This window comes from Chiloscyllium punctatum, chromosome 30 (assembly GCF_047496795.1).
Source record: "Chiloscyllium punctatum isolate Juve2018m chromosome 30, sChiPun1.3, whole genome shotgun sequence".
Classification (NCBI taxonomy): Eukaryota; Metazoa; Chordata; class Chondrichthyes; order Orectolobiformes; family Hemiscylliidae; genus Chiloscyllium; species Chiloscyllium punctatum.
This window is the reverse complement of record NC_092768.1, coordinates 24409647-24434706: the sequence shown is the minus strand read 5'-3', so window position 1 is coordinate 24434706 and position 25060 is coordinate 24409647. Positions and strand designations below refer to the sequence as shown.

At 52.4% G+C, this 25060-nt stretch overlaps 1 protein-coding gene across 1 annotated transcript; it reads left to right on the top strand.

Annotated features, from left to right (window-relative positions):
• Positions 1–8915: 8915 nt before the first annotated feature.
• LOC140455288 (LIM/homeobox protein Lhx9-like) lies at positions 8916–22410 on the top strand. Its single transcript, XM_072550035.1, has 5 exons — positions 8916–9057; positions 9911–10113; positions 12316–12680; positions 17868–18061; positions 21025–22410. Exons 1-5 carry the CDS (start codon positions 8920–8922, stop codon positions 21304–21306), a joined length of 1182 nt encoding a protein of 393 aa, XP_072406136.1. The 5' UTR covers positions 8916–8919; the 3' UTR covers positions 21307–22410.
• The last annotated feature ends 2650 nt before the right edge of the window (positions 22411–25060 follow it).

Sequence of the window (25060 nt, the reverse complement as noted above, 5' to 3'; positions counted from 1 at the left end):
GTCTTCTGATCATTAATTTGTGCAAACAATGATTCCACTTTAGAAACTGGATTGCCAAGAGGGAATTTAACCACAGGCCAACAGCACCTTTGACGGACTCTCGATGGCTGAGTGTATAACCCTCAGCTTGTATCAAAGGACAGATAATTATAAACAAACCATCTGCTCACCTTCGGGAGCTGACTAACTTGTCAATAAGTTGTAGGTTTTCTTCATACACATACATGCTGAACTTTAATGGTTTGTAATACCTGTGGACCTCCCATTGCCATAGAAACAAGACCTGCCAACACGTCTGGAGAGAATTCTCATAGGCCTGCATATGTGTTGCCCCTCTGTGCCAATTTATTTGCACATCTCACCAGGATAGCTTGCAGTCCACCTTGAACCAGCAGAGAGACTGAATATGGCCTTGTGGTCAACTCTAGCCTCAGGGGTAATGCAAGGCCAACTAAAGGTCCAAAATGGCCACTAAGCTGTCTGGGAATCTGCCTGAACAACCCCCCGAGCATCAGCCTACGGCGTTCCAGTAACGACAGAGTTAAGGTGAAGGAATACTTCAGGTCTCATTTGATCCAGTTCACTGGTCTTCCCACCCACCCCCACCCCCACCCCCACCTCCCCCCATCACTCCCCCTCAACACGCAACCACCAATCCTGCATCTCCCAAGACTCCCAATTACCTGGTAATAGATCAGCTGTCCTTTGGGAATGTCAAGGGAATAACCCAACAGCCAATGGGTTGTCAGCACCTCCTCGATGTAAACAGGTGAGCAGAGGGGAGCGGGGTTCCTGAGCGCACGGGGTGAGGAGGGGTCCTAACCTGGCAGAGAGAGTGAGAGAGACACACTCTTTCAGCAAACAACCCTTCCTGACTCACCTCGACAACACCTTCAGCAGCAGCAGCAGCAGGTAACGTCACTTCATTTCTTCTCCTCGGCATTTCCCTTTTGTTTAAAATGACTCTCGGTCCTGTTTCTGCCTTCCTTGGGGGCACATCAAATTCAAAGCCGAGTGTGTGTGGGGATATAACTGGGCACTGCGCATCTTCTGACAGGTTAAACTCTCAGAAACTGGAAACCTGTTGACTTAATGATTTTGTGTGTTTGTGTGTGTGTCTGTAGGGGAGACAGAGGGAGAGCTGTGAGTCGTTTATCACCGTGTTGTTGTGACAGGTTCTTATTATCAGGAGCTCCCCCTTTGCAGTTGCAAAGCTTCACCCAGCTGAGCTGTGATATTATATCGATAGCAGAGGGACTGAGTTGAGTTGCACGCTCCAGGCCCCTCTGATCCGATGGGATTAGTTGGCGATGATGAAGTTTGTGTTTCTGGGGCTTATTGTTGTTCGTTCCTCATCAAGTGCGGGTGTAAAAGGGCTGCATCCTGGGGATTGGCAGCATCGCTTAGAGGGACACTTTTCTATCAATGCTGGGACCCACACAGAGACTGTAGGTGCAGTAGTTGCGATGGTACAGTGCACTGTGTCCCCTTGGATGTCTGGTGGTGGAAAAGCTCTGCCTGATATGGCTTTGCCCATTCCACTCCGATCCAATCCTCCTCCCACAAAGGATGGGCCCCTTTAAGACCTGCGGCCCCTTTAAGACCTATTTCTCCATGAGGAGACTCCTATCCTCACCAGCTCTGCCGACTGGGTCATCCTATTGAAAGGGAAATTAACTCGTGAACGATGTGCAGACTCATGAGATGAGATTGGCACACACTTCCTGGCAGTCTTCGATTTGTTAGCTACAATCACCCCAGCTCACTGGTGAAAAGAGAGATTTCATGTTTCAACAGCACTTTCAAACAGCTCACAAGCTGCAACAGGCCCTTCCCACCCCCACCCCCCCCCCCCCCACCACTCCCCCCAAAATGAGCATTCATCGACTTTGTATTAGAGGAAAATCAGAAGCCCATGTATGCACAGCATGATCCCACGAACAGCAAAACCAGCAGCAGAAACAGAAATTGCTGCAAAAGCTCAGCAGGTCTGGCAGTACCGGTGTGGAGAACTCAGAATTAATGTTTCAGATCGAGTGACCCTTCCTCAGGACTGAACCAGTAATTCCTGTTTTTGTTTCTAATTTCCAGCATCTGCAGTTATTCTGCTTTTTATTTAGCAATAGCAGCCAGTACGTGTGTCTGGTTCCAGGGAGGTGATGGATTTTGTCCAGGGACTGGGGGATAACTCCTCTGCTGCACTTCAGAATAGTGACCATTGGATCTTTGACCACCTAACTGGGCAAGTCTTAGTGTCTTGGTCATCCTGCCTGAAAAACAGCAGCTCATCAAAACTACACACACCCTCAGCACTGACTCTCCGACAGGGCACTAACCCTCAGCACTGACCCTCCGAGGGACACTCACCCTCAGCACTGACCCTCCAACAGGGCACAAACCCTCAGTACTGTCCCTCCGAGGGACACTCACCCTCAGTACTGACCCTCCGACAGGGCACTAACCCTCAGCACTGACCCTCCGAGAGACACTCACCCTCAGTACTGATCCTTCGAGGGACACTCACCCTCAGCACTGACCCTCCGACAGGACACTAAGCCTCAGCACTGACCCTCCGACAGGGCACAAACCCTCAGCACTGACCCTCCAACAGGACACTAAGCCTCAGCACTGACCTTCAGAGGGACACTCACCCTCAGCACTGACCCCCCGAGGGACATTCACCCTCATCACTGACTCTCCGAGGGGACCCTAACCCTCAGCAGTGACCCTCCGAGGGGACACTCACCCTCAGCACTGACGTTCTGACAGGGCATTCACCCTCAGCACTGACTCTCCGACGTGACCCTAACCCTCAGCACTGACCCTCCAAGGGTCACTCACCCTCAGCACTGACCCTCTGAAGAACACTCACCCTCAGCACTGACCCCCCGAGGGACACTAACCCTGAGCACTGACCCTCCAACAGGACACTAACCCTCAGCACTGACCCTCCGACAGGGACACTCACCCTCAGTACTGACCCTCCGAGGGGACACTCACCCTCAGCACTGACCCTCCGAGGAACACTCACCCTCAGCACTGACCCTGTGAGGGACACTAAACCTCAGCACTGACCCTCCGAGGGGACACTCACCCTCAGCACTGACCCTCCAACAGGGCACTAACCCTCAGCACTGACCCTCTGACAGGGACACTCACCCTCAGCACTGACCCTCCGAGGGACACTAACCCTCAGCACTGACCCTGTGAGGGACACTAACCCTCAGCACTGACCCTCTGACAGGGACACTCACCCTCAGTATTGACCCTCCGACAGGGCACTAACCCTCAGCACTGACCCTCCGACGGGGACACTCACCCTCAGCACTGACCCTCCGACAGGGCACTAACCCTCAGCACTGACCCTCCGAGGGGACACTCACCCTCAGCACTGACCCTCCGACAGGGACACTCACCCTCAGCACTGACCCTCCGAGGGGACACTCACCCTCAGCACTGATCCTCCGAGGGACACTCACCCTCAGTATTGATCCTCCGAGGAACACTCACCCTCAGCACTGACCCTGTGAGGGGACACTAACCCTCAGCACTGACCCTCCGAGGGGACACTCACCCTCAGCACTGACCCCCCGAGGGACACTAACCCTCAGCACTGACCCTCCGACAGGGCACTAACCCTCAGCACTGACCCTCCGATAGGGACACTCACCCTCAGCACTGACCCTCCGAGGGGACACTCACCCTCAGCACTGACCCTCCGAGGGGACACTCACCCTCAGCACTGACCCTCCGACAGGGACACTCACCCTCAGCACTGACCCTCCGAGGGGACACTAACCCTCAGCACTGACCCTCCGACAGGGCACTAACCCTCAGCACTGACCCTCCGACAGGGCACTAACCCTCAGCACTGACCCTCCGACAGGGACACTCACCCTCAGTATTGACCCTCCGACAGGGCACTAACCCTCAGCACTGACCCTCCGAGGGGACACTCACCCTCAGCACTGACCCTCCGATAGGGACACTCACCCTCAGCACTGACTCTGCGAGGGACACTATCCCTCAGTACTGATCCTCCGAGGGACACTCACCCTCAGCACTGACCCTCCGACAGGGACACTCACCCTCAGCACTGACCCTCCGAGGGGACACTAACCCTCAGCACTGACCCTCCGACAGGGCACTAACCCTCAGCACTGACCCTCCGACAGGGACACTCACCCTCAGCACTGACCCTCCGAGGAACACTCACCCTCAGCACTGACCCTCCGAGGAACACTCACCCTCAGCACTGACCCTCCGAGGGGACACTCACCCTCAGCACTGACCCTCCGAGGGGACACTCACCCTCAGCACTGACCCTCCGAGGGGACACTCACCCTTAGCACTGACCCTCCGAGGACACTCACCCTCAGCACTGACCCTCCGAGGACACTCACCCTCAGCACTGACCCTCCGAGGGGACACTCACCCTCAACACTGACCCTCCAAGGGTCACTCACCCTCAGCACTGACCCTCCGAGGACACTCACCCTCAGCACTGACCCTCCGAGGACACTCACCCTCAGCACTGACCCTCCGAGGGGACACTCACCCTCAACACTGACCCTCCGAGGGGACACTAACCCTCAGCACTAACCCTCTGAGGGGACACTCACCCTCAGCACTGACCCTCCGACAGGACACTAAGCCTCAGCACTGACCCTCCGACAGGGCACAAACCCTCAGCACTGACCCTCCAACAGGACACTAAGCCTCAGCACTGACCTTCAGAGGGACACTCACCCTCAGCACTGACCCCCCGAGGGACATTCACCCTCATCACTGACTCTCCGAGGGGACCCTAACCCTCAGCAGTGACCCTCCGAGGGGACACTCACCCTCAGCACTGACGTTCTGACAGGGCATTCACCCTCAGCACTGACTCTCCGACGTGACCCTAACCCTCAGCACTGACCCTCCAAGGGTCACTCACCCTCAGCACTGACCCTCTGAAGAACACTCACCCTCAGCACTGACCCCCCGAGGGACACTAACCCTGAGCACTGACCCTCCAACAGGACACTAACCCTCAGCACTGACCCTCCGACAGGGACACTCACCCTCAGTACTGACCCTCCGAGGGGACACTCACCCTCAGCACTGACCCTCCGAGGAACACTCACCCTCAGCACTGACCCTGTGAGGGACACTAAACCTCAGCACTGACCCTCCGAGGGGACACTCACCCTCAGCACTGACCCTCCAACAGGGCACTAACCCTCAGCACTGACCCTCTGACAGGGACACTCACCCTCAGCACTGACCCTCCGAGGGACACTAACCCTCAGCACTGACCCTGTGAGGGACACTAACCCTCAGCACTGACCCTCTGACAGGGACACTCACCCTCAGTATTGACCCTCCGACAGGGCACTAACCCTCAGCACTGACCCTCCGACGGGGACACTCACCCTCAGCACTGACCCTCCGACAGGGCACTAACCCTCAGCACTGACCCTCCGAGGGGACACTCACCCTCAGCACTGACCCTCCGACAGGGCACTAACCCTCAGCACTGACCCTCCGAGGGGACACTCACCCTCAGCACTGACCCTCCGACAGGGACACTCACCCTCAGCACTGACCCTCCGAGGGGACACTCACCCTCAGCACTGATCCTCCGAGGGACACTCACCCTCAGTACTGATCCTCCGAGGAACACTCACCCTCAGCACTGACCCTGTGAGGGGACACTAACCCTCAGCACTGACCCTCCGAGGGGACACTCACCCTCAGCACTGACCCCCCGAGGGACACTAACCCTCAGCACTGACCCTCCGACAGGGCACTAACCCTCAGCACTGACCCTCCGATAGGGACACTCACCCTCAGCACTGACCCTCCGAGGGGACACTCACCCTCAGCACTGACCCTCCGAGGGGACACTCACCCTCAGCACTGACCCTCCGACAGGGACACTCACCCTCAGCACTGACCCTCCGAGGGGACACTAACCCTCAGCACTGACCCTCCGACAGGGCACTAACCCTCAGCACTGACCCTCCGACAGGGCACTAACCCTCAGCACTGACCCTCCGACAGGGACACTCACCCTCAGTATTGACCCTCCGACAGGGCACTAACCCTCAGCACTGACCCTCCGAGGGGACACTCACCCTCAGCACTGACCCTCCGAGGGGACACTAACCCTCAGCACTGACCCTCCGACAGGGCACTAACCCTCAGCACTGACCCTCCGATAGGGACACTCACCCTCAGCACTGACCCTCCGAGGGGACACTCACCCTCAGCACTGACCCTCCGAGGGGACACTCACCCTTAGCACTGACCCTCCGAGGACACTCACCCTCAGCACTGACCCTCCGAGGACACTCACCCTCAGCACTGACCCTCCGAGGGGACACTCACCCTCAACACTGACCCTCCAAGGGTCACTCACCCTCAGCACTGACCCTCCGAGGACACTCACCCTCAGCACTGACCCTCCGAGGACACTCACCCTCAGCACTGACCCTCCGAGGGGACACTCACCCTCAACACTGACCCTCCGAGGGGACACTAACCCTCAGCACTAACCCTCTGAGGGGACACTCACCCTCAGCACTGACCCTCCGAGGGGACACTAACCCTTAGCACTGACCCTCCGACAGGGACACTAACCCTTAGCACTGACCCTCCGACAGGGACACTAACCCTCAGTACTGACCCTCCGACAGGGACACTCACCCTCAGCACTGACCCTCCGAGAGGACACTAACCCTCAGCACTGACCCTCCGAGAGGACACTAACCCTCAGTACTGACCCTCTGACAGGGCACTAACCCTCAGCACTGACCCTCCATCAGGGCACTAACCTTCAGCACTGACCCTCTGAGGGGACGTGCACCCTTAGCACTGACCCTCTGACAGGGACACTCACCCTCAGCACTGACCCTCCGAGGGACACTAACCCTCAGTACTGACTCTCCGAGGGACACTCACCCTCAGCACTGACCCTCCGACAGGACACTCACCCTCAGCACTGACCCTCCGACGGGGCACTAACCCTCAGCACTGACCCTCTGACAGGGACACTCACCCTCAGTATTGACCCTCCGAGGGGACACTCACCCTCAGCACTGACTCTGCGAGGGACACTATCCCTCAGCACTGGCCCTCCGAGGGGACGCTCACCCTCAGTATTGACCGCCCGAGGGGACACTCACCCTCAGCACTGACCCTCCGACAGGGCACTAACCCTCAGTACTGACCCTCCGAGGGGACACTCACCCTCAGCACTGACCCTCTGACAGGACACTAACCCTCAGCACTGACCCTCCAACTGGGCACTTGTCCTCTGCACTGACCCTCCAACAGGACACTCTCCCTTAGTACTAACCCTCTGACAGTGCGGCACTTCCTCAGTACTGACCCTCTGACAGTGCAGCACTCCCTAAAGTCCTGACCCTCTGTCAGTGTGGCACACCCTCAGTACATCATGGGCACATGTGATAGGAGTCTCTGAGAACCATTTTGCTTCCTGCGGCGGGGAGAGAACATTTGAGACGCTCCCTGATTGCAGCCTGTTTTGACCTGGGATTTGTTTTATGAGGCGGGGAATATATTTGATGTCAGATGCTTTATCCCTATGGGCGGGTCACGTGGCTCTGGTTTCAAGTCTTTCTCCAGAGATGTGAACCTATAAACTGGTCCTTTGTTTTTTTATATGATGGATCACCAGACCATTTCACAATCCTGTTAAAAATCAGACATTTTGCTGTGGGTCTGGAGTCACACACATACTATTCCCTGGAAAAATGGCAGATTCCTTCTCCAGAGGTCATTTGTGACAATGGACAGCGAGGTTTAATTCCCAATGTTTTTGTTGAGTTTACAATTTACCATCTGCAGGGACCCACACCCACTCCCCATCTCCCCTCTCCCCAGGCATCTCCCTCAGACTCTGGATGATTGCTGCCTCCCATTGGTACACCAGGGCAGTACTGAGGGAATGCTGTTCCCCTGGTGATACCATTTCTCACTCAAGATGACGGGCAAAGGCCCGAGTCCAGGTTGGATGAATGATCCCGTGGAATTATGTGGAAGATAATTAGACACTGTCTCCCTGTGGGACTGACTGGGAAAGTGGGTCAGACACTGTCTGCCTATGGGACTGGGTGGGACAGTGGGTCAGACACTGTCTCCCTGTGGGACTGGGTGGGACTGCGTAGGACTGCATGGGACAGTGGGTCAGACACTGTCTCCCTGTGGGACTGGGTGGGACTGTGGGTCAGACACTGTCTCCCTATGAGACTGGGTGGGGACAGTGGGTCAGACACTGTCTCCCTGAGGGACAGGGTGGGACAGTGGATCAGACACTGTCTCCCTGTGGGACTGGGTGGGGATAGTGTGTCAGACTCTGTCAAATGCTCTCTCTCTCCTGCAGTAGAATCCACATTTCCTCACATCGCACGCTTTACACATGCTCAATAAAGCTTTTGCTCCCTTATTGTCTGCATCACTGTCTGTTGTGAAACTGCTGTGTGCAAAATGGCTGCCGTTCTTCCTCCCTCAAGACATGGACTCAAAGGAAATGTTTCATTGACCATGATATTTATTTAGAAACAATGTGAGATTATGTGGAGTCAGCACTGAAGCATGAGTTGCTCTGTGCTCCCTGCCTGCCCATTACTGCTTACTTTCACAGGCCAGGCTGTCCTGGGAGCGAGGGGACGAATTTGGGGGTGGGGGGGGCGGCTGGAGTTGAGGGTGTACATCGAGTTGATAAGGGATGGAAAATAGAATATAAACACTGCAATGTTCTTGACTAACAGTTGCCTGTGTTTTTGTCCTTCGAAGGGAGAGGACCCACTGCCCAGGCTGAGTGGCCTACCAGGCCTCAGCCTTGGCCTAGCCCTAGGGTTTAAGGTTGTGCTGCCCTCCCTCCCCTCCCAGGGGCTATCCCTTCAAGGAATGGATGGAGACTGCAACTTCCAGTATTCCAGCCTGCTGCTGCAGGGCTTCCCAGAGGAAGAAATCCAGGAAGCTGGGCCAGAGGACAGGGAGGCTTCCCATCAAAATGACCTCAGTCTGGACATGACCTTAATGGAGGTGAGTTCATTGGTGCCTGGCATGACTTGTTCCTCATTGGGGATCGGGCTGTGAGCTGGAGCCTGACTAGAGAGAATGGAGACAGAGAGTCAGCCACAGCTCAAACCCTCGAGGAGACCATTCAAACTATTATGTTTGTTCCTGCAGGCTGAACCGGCTTTCCAGTTATTCCCACACCCCTCTGTGTTGCCAACCCGACTTGGTAGGTTTTCGCTCTCCAAGAGTTTATCCATCACTCTACACCATGCACTCTTACCCTCACTCTATACCCTCACCCTCACTCCACACCATTGTACTCACCCCCCACTCACTCCCTCTTTCCTTGTATATTTAACCTCATTCTTTGCCCTCAGCCTCCAGTCTCACCCTCCATCTTCGCTCCTCCTCGCTCCCTCTCATAGAATCAGAGAATCCCTACAGTGTGGAAACAGGCCATTTGGCCCGACAAGTCCATACCGACCCTTTGAAGAGTAACCCATCCAGACCCATTCCCCTACCCTTTTACTCTACATTTCCCTCTGACTAATGCACCTCACCTACACATCCCTGAGCACTATGGGCAATTTAATATGGCCAATTCACCTGACCTGCACACCTTTGGATTGTGGGAGGAAACCCACACAGACATAGGGGGAATGTGCTAACATCACACAGACAGTGGTCCGAGGGTGGAGTCAAACCTGGGTCTCTGACTCTGTGAGGCAGCAGTGCTAACCACTGAGCCACCGTGCCACCCAGTGGGCTATGCCAATGTAGTGACAGTTTAATCAAGGGAACAAAAGATTTTCATGAGGTGAGTTTACCTTTCTCTCTCTCTCTCCCCTACTCCGCTCCATGCTCCATTTGCTCTCAGGGTCTGCGCCATGACCTCAGTGCGAAGGCAGCAGTGTGTGCTGCGTGTGGAGAGAGCATCTATGACCGTTACGTGTTATTCGCAGTGGACAGGCCGTGGCACGCTCGCTGTCTCAAATGCTGTGTGTGTGATCTTGCCCTGGGCTCCGAGCTGACCTGTTTCTCAAAAGACGGTGACATTTACTGCAAGGATGATTATTACAGGTAAGGTCCAGCGTGCTCTCTGTCTCTCCTGCTTTCTCCCCCCTCCCCCTCTCTCTTCCCCCCTTTCTCCCTCTCTCTTTCCCTCTCCCTCTTTCACCCTCACTCTCTCTCTCTCTCCCTCTTTCTCCCTCTTTCTCCCTCGCTCTCTCCCTCTCACTCCATTTTCCCTCTCTCCCTCTCCAACTCTCCATCTTTCTCCCTCTCGCTCCCTCTTTCTCCCTCTCTCCCTCTCCCTCTCTGTGTCTCAGAGGGTGGTGCAGGCTACTAGATTTTCAGTTATTGTTTTGTCACTCTATTTCCCTCATACATGCAACAGGGAACCCTCACCCTGATTTAGGAATATTGGTAAGGTAAAGGAAAAATGTGTTCCCTAGTCTGTTTTCAGGAAAACCTTTTTCCAACAGCATCACTTCATTCCAACTTGAAAGGAGGGAAAATGCTAGACCTAGTTTGTGGGAATGAGGTGGGATAACTAGATGAAATGTCATTCAGGCATCATTTAGAGGATAGTTTGTTATAGAGTCATGGAGCCATAGAGTCCTACAGCCTGGAGACAGGCCCTTTTGCCCAAACTGGTCCATGCCAGTCCACGCTAAGCCCATTTCCCTGCACTTGACCCATATCTTTCTAACCCTTTCCTCTCCATGTATTTGTCCAAATGCCTTTTAAAAGTTGTTAATGTACCTACCTCAACCACTTCCCCTGGTGGCTCATTCCATAAGCGTACCACCCACTGTGTGAAAAGGTTGCCTCTCAGGTTGGCTTTTATTCTTTCCCTTCTAACCTTAAACTGATGCCCTCTAGTCCTCGATTCCCCAACCCTGGCAAAAAGAATCTAACCATGCCTCTCATGATCTCTGGAATGTTCCCCCCTCAGTCTCCTACGCTCTTAAGAAAAAAGGTTCTCGCTTGTCCAACCTCTCCCTCTAACTAAAACCCTTGAGTCCAGGCAACATCCTTTTGAACATCTTCTATACTCTTTCCAGTTTAATAACATCCTTCCTCATCAATGCAGCCTCATCAATGTCCTGTACAACTGCAACATCACTTCCCAACTTCGATAGTCACTGCCCTGACTGATGAAGGCCAGTGTGCCAAAAGCCTCCTTCATACCTGTTAATGAAATATGGTCCGAGAAAGATTTTAGTTTGGGAAAGGTGGATTTTTAAGAAAACAAGGCAGGATCTGGCCAACCTAGACTGGGAACAGCTACTTCTGGACAAATGAGGGCGGCACAGTGGCTTAGTGGTTAGCACTGCTGCCTCACAGCACCAGTGTCCCAGGTTCAATTCCAGCCTCGGGTGACTGTCTGTGTGGAGTTTGCACATTCTCCCCATGTCTGCGTGGGTTTCCTCCGGGTGCTCTGGTTTCCCCCCACAGTCCAAAGATGTGCAGGTCAGGTGAATTGGCCATGCTAATTGCCCATAGTGTTAGGTGCATTAGTCAGAGGGAAATGGGTCTGGGTGGGTTACTCTTCGGAGGGTCGGTGTGGACTTGTTGGGCTGAAAGGCCAGTTTCCACACTGTAGGGAATCTAATCTAAAACTGCTGGGATGGGGGTATGGGAAGTTGATGCAGCACTCAATGGGAGGGGGAGGGGGTTGTTGGTGCAGCCCTCAGGGGAGGAGGAGGGGGTGGGGGGTGTTGGTGAGACAGCTCAATCAACTGCAAAAAAAAACAACCTCAGCTTATCCAGCCTCTCTTCATCGTGACCATGAGCCATCCCAGGCAATACCCTGCTACTCGCATTCCTTGTTACCTCTTCCACAGTGCATCACCTCAAACCTAAATTCCATCTGCCACTGGTCTGTCCAGCTGACCAATCCGTTTATTTCGTCCTGTACCCTCAGATTTCCTTCCTCATTGTCATGACCTCTTTGTTGCATTTTGGATGTCTGTAATGGTGAGCCAGTCTGTGGGGGTGTTTTGTGTGGAGACTTAAATATTGATCGTGACTCTGGCGGGGGTTGGAGATTTGGGGGCCAGTTATTTTCCTGTTCCTTTTTCATTAATGGCCGTGGAATTTGAGATCTCTGAAGAGGTGTATTGCTGCATCTGAGAGTCAGCACCTCCGACAGTGCAGCACTTCCTGTGCACTGCCCCCTGGGAGTGCCAGTCCAGATGCCCATTTCTAGGGGGGAGGTGGGAATCGATCTGGTTACTTGCAGAGCCGTGAGCCGCTGTCGCGTTTCCTTTTGCCCAGGAGGTTTTGCGTTAAGCAGTGCTCCCGCTGCCACCTGGGAATCCCAGCCTCGGAGATGGTGATGCGAGCCAAGGAGGAGGTCTACCATGTCAGCTGCTTCACATGTGCCATCTGCGGTGAGGCGCTGGTGACTGGCGATCTCTTCGGTACCCGCCAGGGCCTGGTCTACTGCCAGGCCCACTTTGAGCTGCTGTGCCGGCAGGAGGATGAGGCCAGGCTGATGGATGGCCTCTCTGAGCTGGCCTTCAGGGTGGACGAAGGGGTCTCGGCGGGTCAAAGGGACAATGACTGGCACACACGGAGGGGCAGTGCCCGCAAGAGGAGAGGTTCCAGGCACCACACCGAGGGAGACGATTTCAGTCAAGGTAGGTGTTACTGTCGCTCTGACTGACTGGCTAATGACTGAATAGGAAATAACTAGCAGAGAGTGTTGCATTCCCATTGACGAATCCATCAGGAAAAGGTGAACCACCTGAGCACCAATGGCTAACAAACCAAATTCCTCCACTCCACTGTTATGAAAGCATGTTCAAGGTCTTATACACCAGTCAATTTAATTTGATTTGATTTATCATTGTCACATGTTCCTAAGTACAGTGAAAAGGTTTGGTTTGTGTGCAGCACAGGGCAGATCATAACATGCAATGATAACAGGGTGATTGAACAGAGCAAGGAATACAATATTATGGCTGTGAACAAGGTGCACAAAAAGCAAGATCAACATTAGATTTGAAATTTTAGAGTCCACTCAGCTCTCTAATAACAGCGGGACAGACTATGCATCTGTTTAGGCTTCTGTATCTTCTGCCTGATGCTATACATCCCTCTGACTCTATGACTCAATGACGGGTGGGGATGGAAGAAGTTATAATCGGAGTGGGAGAAGTCTTTGATGGTGTTGTCATTCCCCGGTAGTGAGCAGTGTAGATGGAGTCCATGGAGAGGAGGTTGGCATGCGTGCTGGTCTGGACTGTGTTAAACTCTGTAGTTTCTTACAGTCCTGGGCACAGCATCAGCAGTGGTAGGAAAAAAATAACAGAGGCTTTATCAATTTACAAATAATACTTTGTAATGAGAAATATAAAAACAAATAGCATGTATTCCAAAAGGGGAGACAGTAGAGGATGATAGTAGTGTAAGTTATCTGGCTTTTTCAAACAGCCTTTGATACAGTGCCCTGTAAAGGAGGATTGAGTAAGTCCCAGAAACTGAGTGGCATGTGGTTTCAAGACAGTAAGCACATCTCCGAGGCTGGAAGTTCAGGGTTAGTTATTTGAAGTGGCAGAACATGGGAACCATGGGAATTGTTTCTGGGATCGTCGCTGGGATTCTTTTCCCCAGCAGTCAGGAAAAGGTTCACCAGCTGATAGCAGGTAAGGAGGAGCTGTCTCGTGAGAAGAGGTTGAATAGTTTGGGACTATACTCATCAGAATACAGAAGAATGAAAGGTGACTTTAATGAAACATACAAGATTCCAAGTGGACTTAACAGGGCAGATGGGGAGAGGTTGGCTCACCTTGTGGGAGATTCTAGTACCAGAGGGCATCATCGAGAATAAAGGGTCACCCAGTTAGGAAAGCACAGTGGGTGGCATGGTGGCTCACTGGTTGGCACTACTGCCTCACAATGCCAGGGACCTGGGTTCAATTCTAGCCTCGGGTGACTGGGTGTATGTGGAGCTTGCCATGTTTTCCCTGTGTATGTGCTCTAGTTTTCCCCCACACTTGAACAACTGGGCAAATAATCAGCATATGAACAGTTGAACACAGATGTATTTGAGGTCATATGCTTTGGAAGGAGGGAGGTCACCTTGCCAGGTGTCAGGATAGGTGGTTTAGTGGAACTAAGTGCAGTCAAAGTAGCAATCAGGAAAAGTTCCATCGCAGGTTAGCAAGGCCTTTTATAGAACAACAACCCAAGCACAGCCCTTTATTTCAGTAGAATTGAGCAGTAGGCCAGTTAAATGGCACAGTGGCTCGGTGGCTAACACTGCTGCCTCACAGTGCTAGGGACCCGGGTTCGAATCCCCCCTCGGGGGACTGTCTGTGTGTAGTTTGCACATTCTCCCCGTGTTTGCGTGGGTTTCCTCTGGGTGCTCCAGTTTCCTCCCACATTCCAAAAATGTGCAGTTCAGGTGCATTGGCCGTGCTAAATTGCCCGTAGTGTCAGAAGTGAATATAGGGTAGGGAAATGGGTCTGGGTGGGTTACTCTTCAGAGGGTCTGTGTGGCCCTGTTGGGCTGAAGGGTCTGTTTTCATACTGTAGGGAATCTAATCTAAATGAAAGCTGCAGCCAGGCTTGGTTGAACTACACTGAGCATATTGCATCAGTCTAATTGCCCTGTTCTGGTTGCTCTGGAGACGGTGCTCATGGGGATAACACCAGATGTCACGATGTTAGTGAACACTCTGGATCTGAAGGATAGTCACATCAAACCCAAAACATTAACTCTGTTCCTTTCTCCACAGACGCAGTCAGACCTGCTGAGCTTCTTCAGCATTCTCTGTTTTTATCTCAGATTTCCAGCCTCTGCAGGGTTTTATTTTTATGTCAGGAATGCATTGACAGGCCCAAGTCTCTTTACGCTGGGGAAGAGAAGATGAAGGGATGACCTTGTTGAGGTGTTTGAAATTGTAAGAGGGTTTTATTTCGTGTGGAGACAGAGACAATGTCTCCTGGTGTGGGCTAGTGGAAGACTCAAAGTTGACAATGTTGGGTGGTCACCTCGCAACTCAGCAGAGAATTCTGAAACATCCACAACCAATAACTAGTGAGGGACATGAACTTTATCCAACAGGGAGGTAATAGGAAACAATACACATAATAGGAAACAAATCAATGTACTTCAGGGGAAATGAGACAGGGAATAAAGATAACATTAGTAGATTTAGATGGTAGGAGGAGCATTATAACCAGCATACACTAGTCAGGCTGAATGGCCAGGTTGATGAACATCTATTAAAATGTGAAATCTGCCCTCCACATCCAGTCTGTTTAACTACAGTCCCACACTCCTGTGCATTTTATCCGAGCTTCCCACAATCTAATCTACTGCATTCGCTGCTCACAATGTGGTCTCCTCTACATTGGGGAAATAAAGCATAGACTGGGTGACAGCTTTGCTGTACACTTGCGTTCTGTCTGCAAAAAAGGCCCTGAGCTTCCAGTTGCCTGCTCCTTTAACCCACCACCCAGTTCCCTGGCCAACATCTCTGTCTCAGGCCTGCTGCAGTGTTCCAGTAAAGCTCAGCACAAGCTGGAAGAACAGCACCTCATTTTCCCCTCAGAGAGCCTTCTGGATTCAATATCGAGTTCAATAACCTTGAGGGTCTGAGCTTTCCCATGTCCTTAGCCCAACCTACACAACTAGGCCTTGTTATCCCAGAGTCTGCTATTACACAGAAACCATTGTTAGCTACTAACAACCTCCATTAACACCCTCCTAACCTGATCATTATTCAGTCCTTTGTTTGTTTATCTGCTCTTCTCTCTCTTTGGGCTCTATCCCCAACTATTGTTTACTCCCTACCCCCTTCCCCCAACCCTATCCTCTGCACATGAACCAACATTTTCCAGCTACCATCAGTTCGGAGGAAGAGGCACCAGACCCGAAATGTTAACTCTGCTTTCCCTCTACAGATGCTGATAGACGTGCTGGGCTTTTCCAACAATTTATGTTTTAGCCCTGTGTGGTTGACCCTTGCTCTCCCTCCAATATGATCCAGGAATTGGAACACCACAGCCATTACATAGGATGAATGAAAAGGTTCATCAATGCCCTTTGGGTAACTGAGACCAGCACATGATGGTCAGACCCACTGACCACATGGTACTGCATCTTCTTCAACACCTCATCTCCTGAGCAAATGCTCCTTTCCCCCTGCCAACCCCCCCCAACATCTCCATTCCACATCCCTCTCTGTATTCCCTCACCACAAGTACCACCATCGCTCTGTACCACAGTGTTACATTAACCCCGGAAGGAGACCTGTGTGTGAATTCCCCAGAGCAGGCCTCAAAAGACCAGATGATTAGGAGAGATTATGTAACCTCGGTTTGTATTGACTGAAATATTTAGGAGACAATGAGGTCTGCAGATGCTGGAGACAAGAGTTGAGAGTGTGTTCCTGGAAAAGCCCAGCAAGTCTCAGTCCTGATGAAGGGCTTTTGCCTGAAATGTTGATTCTCCTGCTCCTTGGATGCTGCCTGATCTGCTGTGATTTTTCAGCAACACGCTCTTCAACTCTGATCTCCGGCATCTTCAGTTTTCACTTTCGCCTGGAATATTTAGGAGGATTAGGGATGATCAGACTGAGGTTTGCAAGATTTTAACAGGAATTGGTCAGATAGCTGTCAGATAAAACTGTTTGTGTTGGTGCTGGAGCTGAGATCAAGTGGATGTAAGGGAAAAACCAGAGGCAAGTCAACCAAGAGGGGTGTGAGGAAATGCTTCTTCACACAACAGGCATGTTTGAAAGTCTCTCCCGTAAAACAATAAGAAGACAGAGCAGTGAATGATTGAACGTTGGAGATTGAGATGGTTTATTTCTCTGGGTAAAGACACAGGCCAAGCCCTGTGTGTATCAGAGGGTTGAACAAGCAAGAGGGCTGAATGGCCTCCTGTTGTTGCTGTTTGCAGCTGGGGGAAGGGATGGCTCTTGTTTGTGACAGCAGGCACGATGTTGTCTCTCTCTCTCTCTCACTCTGTCTCTCTATCCCTCTCTCTCTCTCTCACACACACATTCTCTCACTCCCTCCCTCTCTCTCTCTCTCTCTCTCTCTCTCTCTCTCTCTCTCACACACACACACACACACACACACACTGTCTCTCTCACACTCTCTCTCTCACACTCTCTCTCTCACACACTCTTTCTCTCTCACACTCTCTCTCACACTCTTTCTCTCTCACACTCTTTCTCTCTCACACTCTCTCTCACACTCTCTCTCTCACACTCTTTCTCTCTCACACTCTTTCTCACACTCTCTCTCTCTCACACACACACACACTCTCACACACACACTCTCTCTCTCACAGTCTTTCTCTCTCACACACACACACTCTCTCTTTCTCACACACACTCTCTCTCACACTCTTTCTCTCTCACACTCTTTCTCTCTCACACTCTCTCTCTCACACACACACACACACACTCTCACACACACACTCTCTCTCTCTCACTCTCTCTCTCACACTCTCTCTCTCACACTCTCTCTCTCACACACTCTTTCTCTCTCACACACACACTCTCTCTCACACTCTCTCTTTCTCACACACTCTCTCTCACTCTTTCTCTCTCACACTCTTTCTCTCTCTCTCTCTCTCTCTCTCACTCTCTCTCTCTCTCACTCTCTCTCTCTCTCACTCTCTCTCTCTCACTCTCTCTCTCTCACACTCTCTCTCTCACACTCTCTCTCACTCTCTCTCACACTCTCTCTCTCTCTCACTCTCTCACTCTCTCTCTCTCTCTCACACTCTTTCTCTCTCTCTCTCTCTCTCTCACACACACTCTCTCTCTCTCTCTCACACTCTCTCTGTGGTGTTGTGATTGCAGTCTGCCCTGAGACGGGGCAGCCACTGGAGGAGCTGCGTTACTGCGGCCAGCAGAAGGCGAAACGCATCCGTACCTGCTTCAAGCACCATCAGCTCCGCACTATGGAGTCCTACTTTGCCATCAAACACAACCCGGACGGCAAGGACTGGGAGCAGCTCTCCAAGAAAACCGGCTTACCCAAGCGAGTGCTTCAGGTCAGAGCAGTTCTAATGGTACACTGACCCCTTTCCCCATACTTCAGCACCCCCACCGACCTCCACACCCACCTCACCCCCTTACCCATACACTATCCCACTGACCCCCTCACCCCCTTCTACATACCCTATCCCCCGAGCCCCTCACCCCCTTCCCCATCCCTCAACCCCCTTACCCACCTCACCCCCTTACCCAAACACTGCCCCCGACCCCCTCACCCCCTTCCCCATACTCTGTCCCCCGAGCTTCTCATCCCCTAACCCCTTCCCAATACCCCAACACACCCTCACCAATCCCCTCTCTTTCCCCCCCCTCAACACCCTTACCCCCTTACCCGTCCCTCACTCCCATCACCACCTTCACCTCCCGCACCACCCGTCACCACACCCAACGCCCCCTCACCCCCATCACTTCCCTTGCCTTCCTCACCTCCTTCCCTATACCCCGCCCCTCACCTTCCCTCACCCACATTGTGCCCCTCAACTCCCTCACCCCAGCAACTATCCCCCACCCCAACCCTTTACCCACCCACACGGTTTGCACCAAGATAGGTAGTACTGACCAGCTAACTGCTGGCCTCTGCTGCCAGGCTGTTGAAGACATGAATAAAGATGCATGCTGCAAGTACCAGCTGTTCGGGAGATCACACTCCAGCGCAGAGTTGGTCTGAGTGCAAACTGGAGGAAGCACAGTGGTTTGCAAAATCATGAGGGGCATGGAGAGGGTATATTTAACCCCAGGGCAGGGGAGTCCAGAACGAGAGGTTGAAGGTGGCAGGGGTGAGGGCTGGGTGGGAAGGGGGGGAGGGGAGATGGGTGGGGGAGGGGAAGATTTGAAGGGACCAAGGGGGAACCTTTTCATGCAGTGGGTGGTGCGTGTGCGCGGAATGAGATGCCACGGGAAATGGTGGAGCCTGGTACAATTACAGCATTTAAAAGGATGGGGGTTGGGGGAGGGTTGGGGGTGGTTGGGAGTGTTGCTGGCGTAAGTGTAGGGTGGGGGGGAGTGTTGCTGGGGTGGGTGCAGTGCTGGGGGTGGGGGGAGTGTTGCTGGGGTGGGTGTAAGGTTGGGGATGGGGTGAGTGTTGCTGGAGTTGGAATCGGGTTGGGGTGGTGGGAGTGTTGCTGGGGTGGGTGTAGTGTTGTGGGTGGGGGGAGTGTTGCTAGGGTGTGTGTAGGGTTGGGGGAGGGGGCAGTGTTGCTGGGGTGGATGTCGGGTTGGGGGTGGGGGTAGTGTTGATGGGGTGGGTGTAGTGTTGGAGATGGGGGGGTGTTGCTGGGGTGGGTGCAGTGTTGGGTGTGGGGGACTGTTGCTGGAGTGGGTGTTGGGTTGGGGGTAGGGGGCGTGTTGCTGGGGTGGGTGTAGGGCTGCGGGTGGGGGGAGTATTGCTGGGGTGGGTGTAGTGTTGGGCGTGGGGGCAGTGTTGCTGGGATGGGTGTAGGGTTGGGGGTGGGGGGAGTGTTGCTGGGGTGGGTGTAGTTTTGGGAGTGGGGGAGTGTTGCTGGGGTGTGTGTAGTGTTGGGCATGGGGGCAGTGTTGCTGGGGTGGGTGTAGTGTTGGGCGTGGGGGCAGTGTTGCTGGGATGGGTGTAGTGTTGGGCATGGGGGCAGTGTTGCTGGGGTGGGTGTAGTTTTGGGAGTGGGGGAGTGTTGCTGGGGTGTGTGTAGTGTTGGGCATGGGGGCAGTGTTGCTGGGATGGGTGTAGGGTTGGGGGTGGGGGGAGTGTTGCTGGGGTGAGTGTAGTTTTGGGAGTGGGGGAGTGTTTCTGGGGTGGGTGTAGGGTTGGGGGTGGGAGGTGAGTTGCTGGGGTGCGTATATGGTTGGGGGTGGGGGGAGTGTTGCTGGGGTGGGTGTAGTGTTGGGAGTGGGGGGAAATGTTGCCGGAGTGGGTGTCAGGTTGGGGGTAGGGGTCGTGTTGCTGGGGTGGGTGCAGGGCTGCGGGTGGGGGGAGTATATTGCTGGGGTGGGTGTAGGGCTGCAGGTGGGGGGAGTATATTGCTGGGGTGGTTGTAGGGCTACAGGTGGGGGGAGTATATTGCTGGGGTGGGTGTAGGGCTGCAGGTGGGGGAGTATATTGCTGGGGTGGGTGTAGGGCTGCAGGTGGGGGAGTATATTGCTGGGGTGGGTGTAGGGCTGCAGGTGGGGGGAGTATATTGCTGGGGTGGGTGTAGGGCTGCAGGTGGGGGGAGTATATTGCTGGGGTGGTTGTAGGGTTGGTGAGAGTGTAGGACAGGGCCTGCAGTCTGGGTTGGATTCTGGTTTGGGTCAGGGCCAGCTCTCAGGGTTGGATGCTTGTTTGGGACTCGGCCTGCTCGCTGTGTTTGATGATGGTGTGAGACAGGGCCTGCTCTCTGGATTGGAGCCTGGTTTGGAACAGGGTCTGCTGTCTCGGTTGGATGCTGGTTTTGGGACGGGGCCTGCTCTCTGGGTTGGATATTGGTTTGAGATGGGGCCTGCTCTCTGGGTTGGATATTGGTTTGAGATGGGGCCTGCTCTCTGGGTTGGATACTGGTTTGAGATGGGGCCTGCTCTCTGGGTTGGATATTGGTTTGGGATGAGGCCTGCTCTCTGGGTTGGATGATAGTGTGGGACAGGGCCTGCTCTCTGGGTTGGAGACTGGTTTGGGATGGGGCCTGCTCTCTGGGTTGGAGTCTGGTTTGGGATGAGTCCTGCTCTCTGGGTTGGATACTGGTTTGGGATGGGGCCTGCTCTCTGGGTTGGAGTCTTGTTTGGGATGAGGCCTGCTCTCTGGATTAGATACTGGTATGAGATGGGGTCTGCTCTCTGGGTTGGATACTGTTTTGAGATGGGGCCTGCTCTCTGGGTTGGATACTGGTTTGGGATGAGGCCTGCTCTTTGGGTTGGATACTGTTTTGAGATGGGGCCTGCTCTCTGGGTTGGATACTGATTTGAGATGGGGCCTGCTCTCTGAGCTGGATACTGATTTCTCGCCTTCTTGTAGGTGTGGTTTCAGAATGCTCGGGCCAAGCTGCGGAAGAGCCTGCTGCAGGAGGAGACCACAGACAGCGACACCGTGTCCGATCCTCAGGATCTGCCTCAGTCACCGGCCGCCCAGCAGACCCCTGGAGTCCTGGGACCTCCCAGCCCTCTCTTCTCCAGTCCCAGCAGCATGTCCACATGCTCCCAGCCACCCAGGCCCACCATGGCCCCCATCTTCCTGAACTTTGACCCCGCGGAGTCTCCTGACTCCCTGCAGACCATCGACCGCTCCAAGCTGTGCTAACGGCCTGAACACATTCCCATGGGATCTTGGCACAGCTGCACCAGGAGAGGGCTGGTTCATTTTTTTTGAGAATATACTTTGATGGATTTTAAAAAGAGCTGGATAAGCACACAAGGGAGTAAGGAGTAGGAGGATATGGGGGTAGGGTGAGTGGGAGAGGGGTCATAGCAGACTTATGTGGAACGCAGGCATTGGGCTGTATGGCCTGTTTCACTGTTGTACAAACTCAATGGAATTCTCTGAATGAGAGTCAGGAACTGAAACAGTGGGATATTCCAACTGGGAATGTATATTTGATGCACAGGAAGTCCCCCTCCCTCTAATCTGTAGGTATACTGAGAAAATCTAATAACAGAGAATGCAGGATCACAAAGTCATCAGATTCCTTCCCTGTTGAGTCTCCTGACTCCCATTCATCAACAGAATGGTTGTGTCTTTGTCCCCACTGCAAAGTCATGTGGCTGATTTATCCCAGAACCGGTGTGGAATCCTCCCATTCCTGCCAGTCACACGCCCCCTGCCGATATTACTGAGCCTCTAAGGTTGCCTTGAAGTTCCCAACGATGAAGGATCTGGACCTAATTGCAACAGGGAAACAAGAGAGAGAGAGAGAGTAAAATCATAGGGAAATCACAGCCAGACATCATTGTTATACTGTTCCTCGCTGCTTTGTTTTCTTTCAGTGATTGTGTTTCTCAGTGGGGAAGCTATCGCAGTCAGCATCAGGGTGAACTGTATTGCACTGAGTGAAGGGGTTGGAGGTGGAGAGTCAGGTCATTAAAACCAACAGTGAAGTATCCAATAAAGTTTGTCTCTTCTCAACCTCAGCCTCTTCCAGTCTCGGCAAGGAGTCACACCCAGTGATAGCAAACCCTCAGCCTCCCTCCACATCCCACTTGTACTTCACTGGGTTTGTGAAGGAAATGGTTAAAGGTTCTGTATTAAAGAGAGAGAGAGAGATCTGTGATCAACACGTATTAAAACATAGAACACACGCACAGTAGATGGAGTTAGAGAAATATGTATTGTGCTCTTACTGACATACCATGCAGGCTAGAGAGAGAGAGAGTGTGTGTGTGAGAGAGAGAGAGAGAGAGAGAGAGAGAGAGAGAGAGGGGGGGGGGGGGGGGAGGGGAAGGAGGAGGGGGAGGGATGAAGGGCTTATGTCGATTCTCCTTCTCCTCGGATGCTGCCTGACCTGCTGTGCTTTTCCAGCACCACACTCTCGACACTGAGAGAGAGAGAGAGCCTGATTGTTAAAAAGAACTTTAAGATTTATGAGGGTTTTAATGAGCTAGTTTATAGAGAGCAAATCACCTTCTTATAGAAAGAGCAGCCATGTAATGTATTGGATTCTTAGTGAGATTCCTTATAGAGATAACTTTAGTCAGCTTTACTGGGGTCTCAGTGAGTTAGATTAATGAGAGATGGTACTGTTCTGTCAGAAAGACCACTCATGCGACTTATTGCTATGCTTCTTGCAATATCTTACAGCAGGAGAGACCTTCTCTACTGGAGAGAGATGCCTTAAGATTTACTGATGTCTTAGTAAATTATGTTCGAGAGAGAGAGAGAGAGAGAGGACCCAGAAAGAACTTTGGTATGATCTATAACAAGATACCTTAAAGAGAGACAGAGCTCCTTTCGTAGAGAGGGTTGTAGTTTTGGGTCTTAGTGAAGTAGATTAAAGATGAGGTGATCCCTTACCAGAGTAACTATCATAACATTTACTCAGACTTTAGTATAACAGAGAGAGAGAGGGAAAAACAAAGAACTGTTTATTACAGGGAGCTGCAGAATGACGTATTGAGGTCAGGCTGAGAGAACCCATGTAGAAAGTTTCTCTATAACAGAGAACTGTAGGTAAGGTCATCGCGGCTTTAAGTGAGATGTGTAACAGACCAATACTGTAAGATGCATTATCACTTTCACAATAATTTATAGGGAAGAGGAGTACCTCTAGCTTGGGAGAGCAGGATCACCAAGCTCAGTTCGAATGACACCACAACCATGATGGGCTGAATTGCCTCCTTCAGTGCCATAACAATTCCATGATTCAGAACAGCAAATAGACAGCAGCCAGTCACAATGTAAGAGGCAGCACCAGCCAGACTGTAATAGACAGAACCCAGTCAGACTGTAACAGACAGCTCCAGCCAGAATGTAATAGACAGAACCCAGTCAGACTGTAACAGACAGCTCCAGCCAGAATGTAATAGACAGAACCCAGTCAGACTGTAACAGACAGCTCCAGCCAGAATGTAATAGACAGAACCCAGTCAGACTGTAACAGACAGCTCCAGCCAGAATGTAATAGACAGAACCCAGTCAGACTGTAACAGACAGCTCCAGCCAGAATGTAATAGACAGCACCCAGTCAGACTGTAACAGACAGCTCCAGCCAGAATGTAATAGACAGAACCCAGTCAAACTGTAACAGACAACACCCAGTCTGACTGTAACAGACAGCAGCAGGTCTCACTGTAACAGACAGAACTAGCCAGACTGTAACAGACAGCACCCAGCCAGACTGTAACAGACATCACCCAGTTAGATTGTAACAGTCAGCACCAGGTCTCACTGTAACAGACAGCACCAGCCAGACTGTAACAGACAGCAACCGTCAGATTGTAACTGTAGCACCAGGTCTCACTGCAACAGGCAGCACCCAGTCAGACTGTAATAGACAGCACCCAGTCAGACTGTAACAGACAGCACCCAGCCAAACCGTAATAGGCAGATAGACAGCACTCAGTCAGACCATAACAGACAGCAGCCAGTCAGACTGTAACAGACAGCACCAGGTCTCACTGTAACAAACAGCACCAACCAGACTGTAACAGACAGCAATTGTCAGACTGCAACAGGCAGCACCGGGTCTCACTGTAACAGGCAGCACCCAGTCAGACTGTAACAGACAGCACCCAGTCAGAGTGTAACAGACAGCACCTGTTAGACTGTAACAGACAGCACTCAGTCAGAGTGTAACAGACAGCACCCAGCCAGACTGTAACAAGCAGGACCAGGTCTCACTGTAACAGACAGCACCCAGTTAGACTGTAACAGAACCACCAGCCAGACTGTAAAAGACAACATCCAGTCAGACTGTAACAGACAGCACCCAGCCAGACTATAACAGACAATACCCAGCCAGACTGTAACATACAGCATCCAACCAGTCTGTAACAGACAGCACCAGATCTCACTGTAACGGACAGCACCAGGTCTCACTGTAACAGACAGCATTCAACCAGACCATAACAGACAGACCTTGATAGTCAGCACTTAGTCAGATTGTAACCAACTGTTCTCAGTCTGATAATAAGAGACAATACTCAGTCTCATTGTAACAGATAGCACCCAGTTAGATTGTAACAGAAACATTCAGTTTGACCTTGACAGTCAGCACTCAGTCAAGCTGTAACAGACAACACCTAGTCTGACTGTTAAGGGCAGCACCCATTCAGTTTGTAACAAACATCACTTTATCATACTGTAACTGAACGCTCATATTCACTCTGATAGACTACACATAATCAGACTGTAATGGACAGCGCTTACTCACTCTGTAACAGACAGCAATCAGTCACACTATAACAGGCAGCACAAATTCTCTCAGTGATAGACTGTATGTGGTCTGACTGTAACAGACAGGAATCAGTCACTGTCACTGACTGTACTTGGTCATTCTGTTACAGCTAGCTCTCAGTCACTGTGACATTCAGTATATTATCTGACAGCAATGGTCAGTACT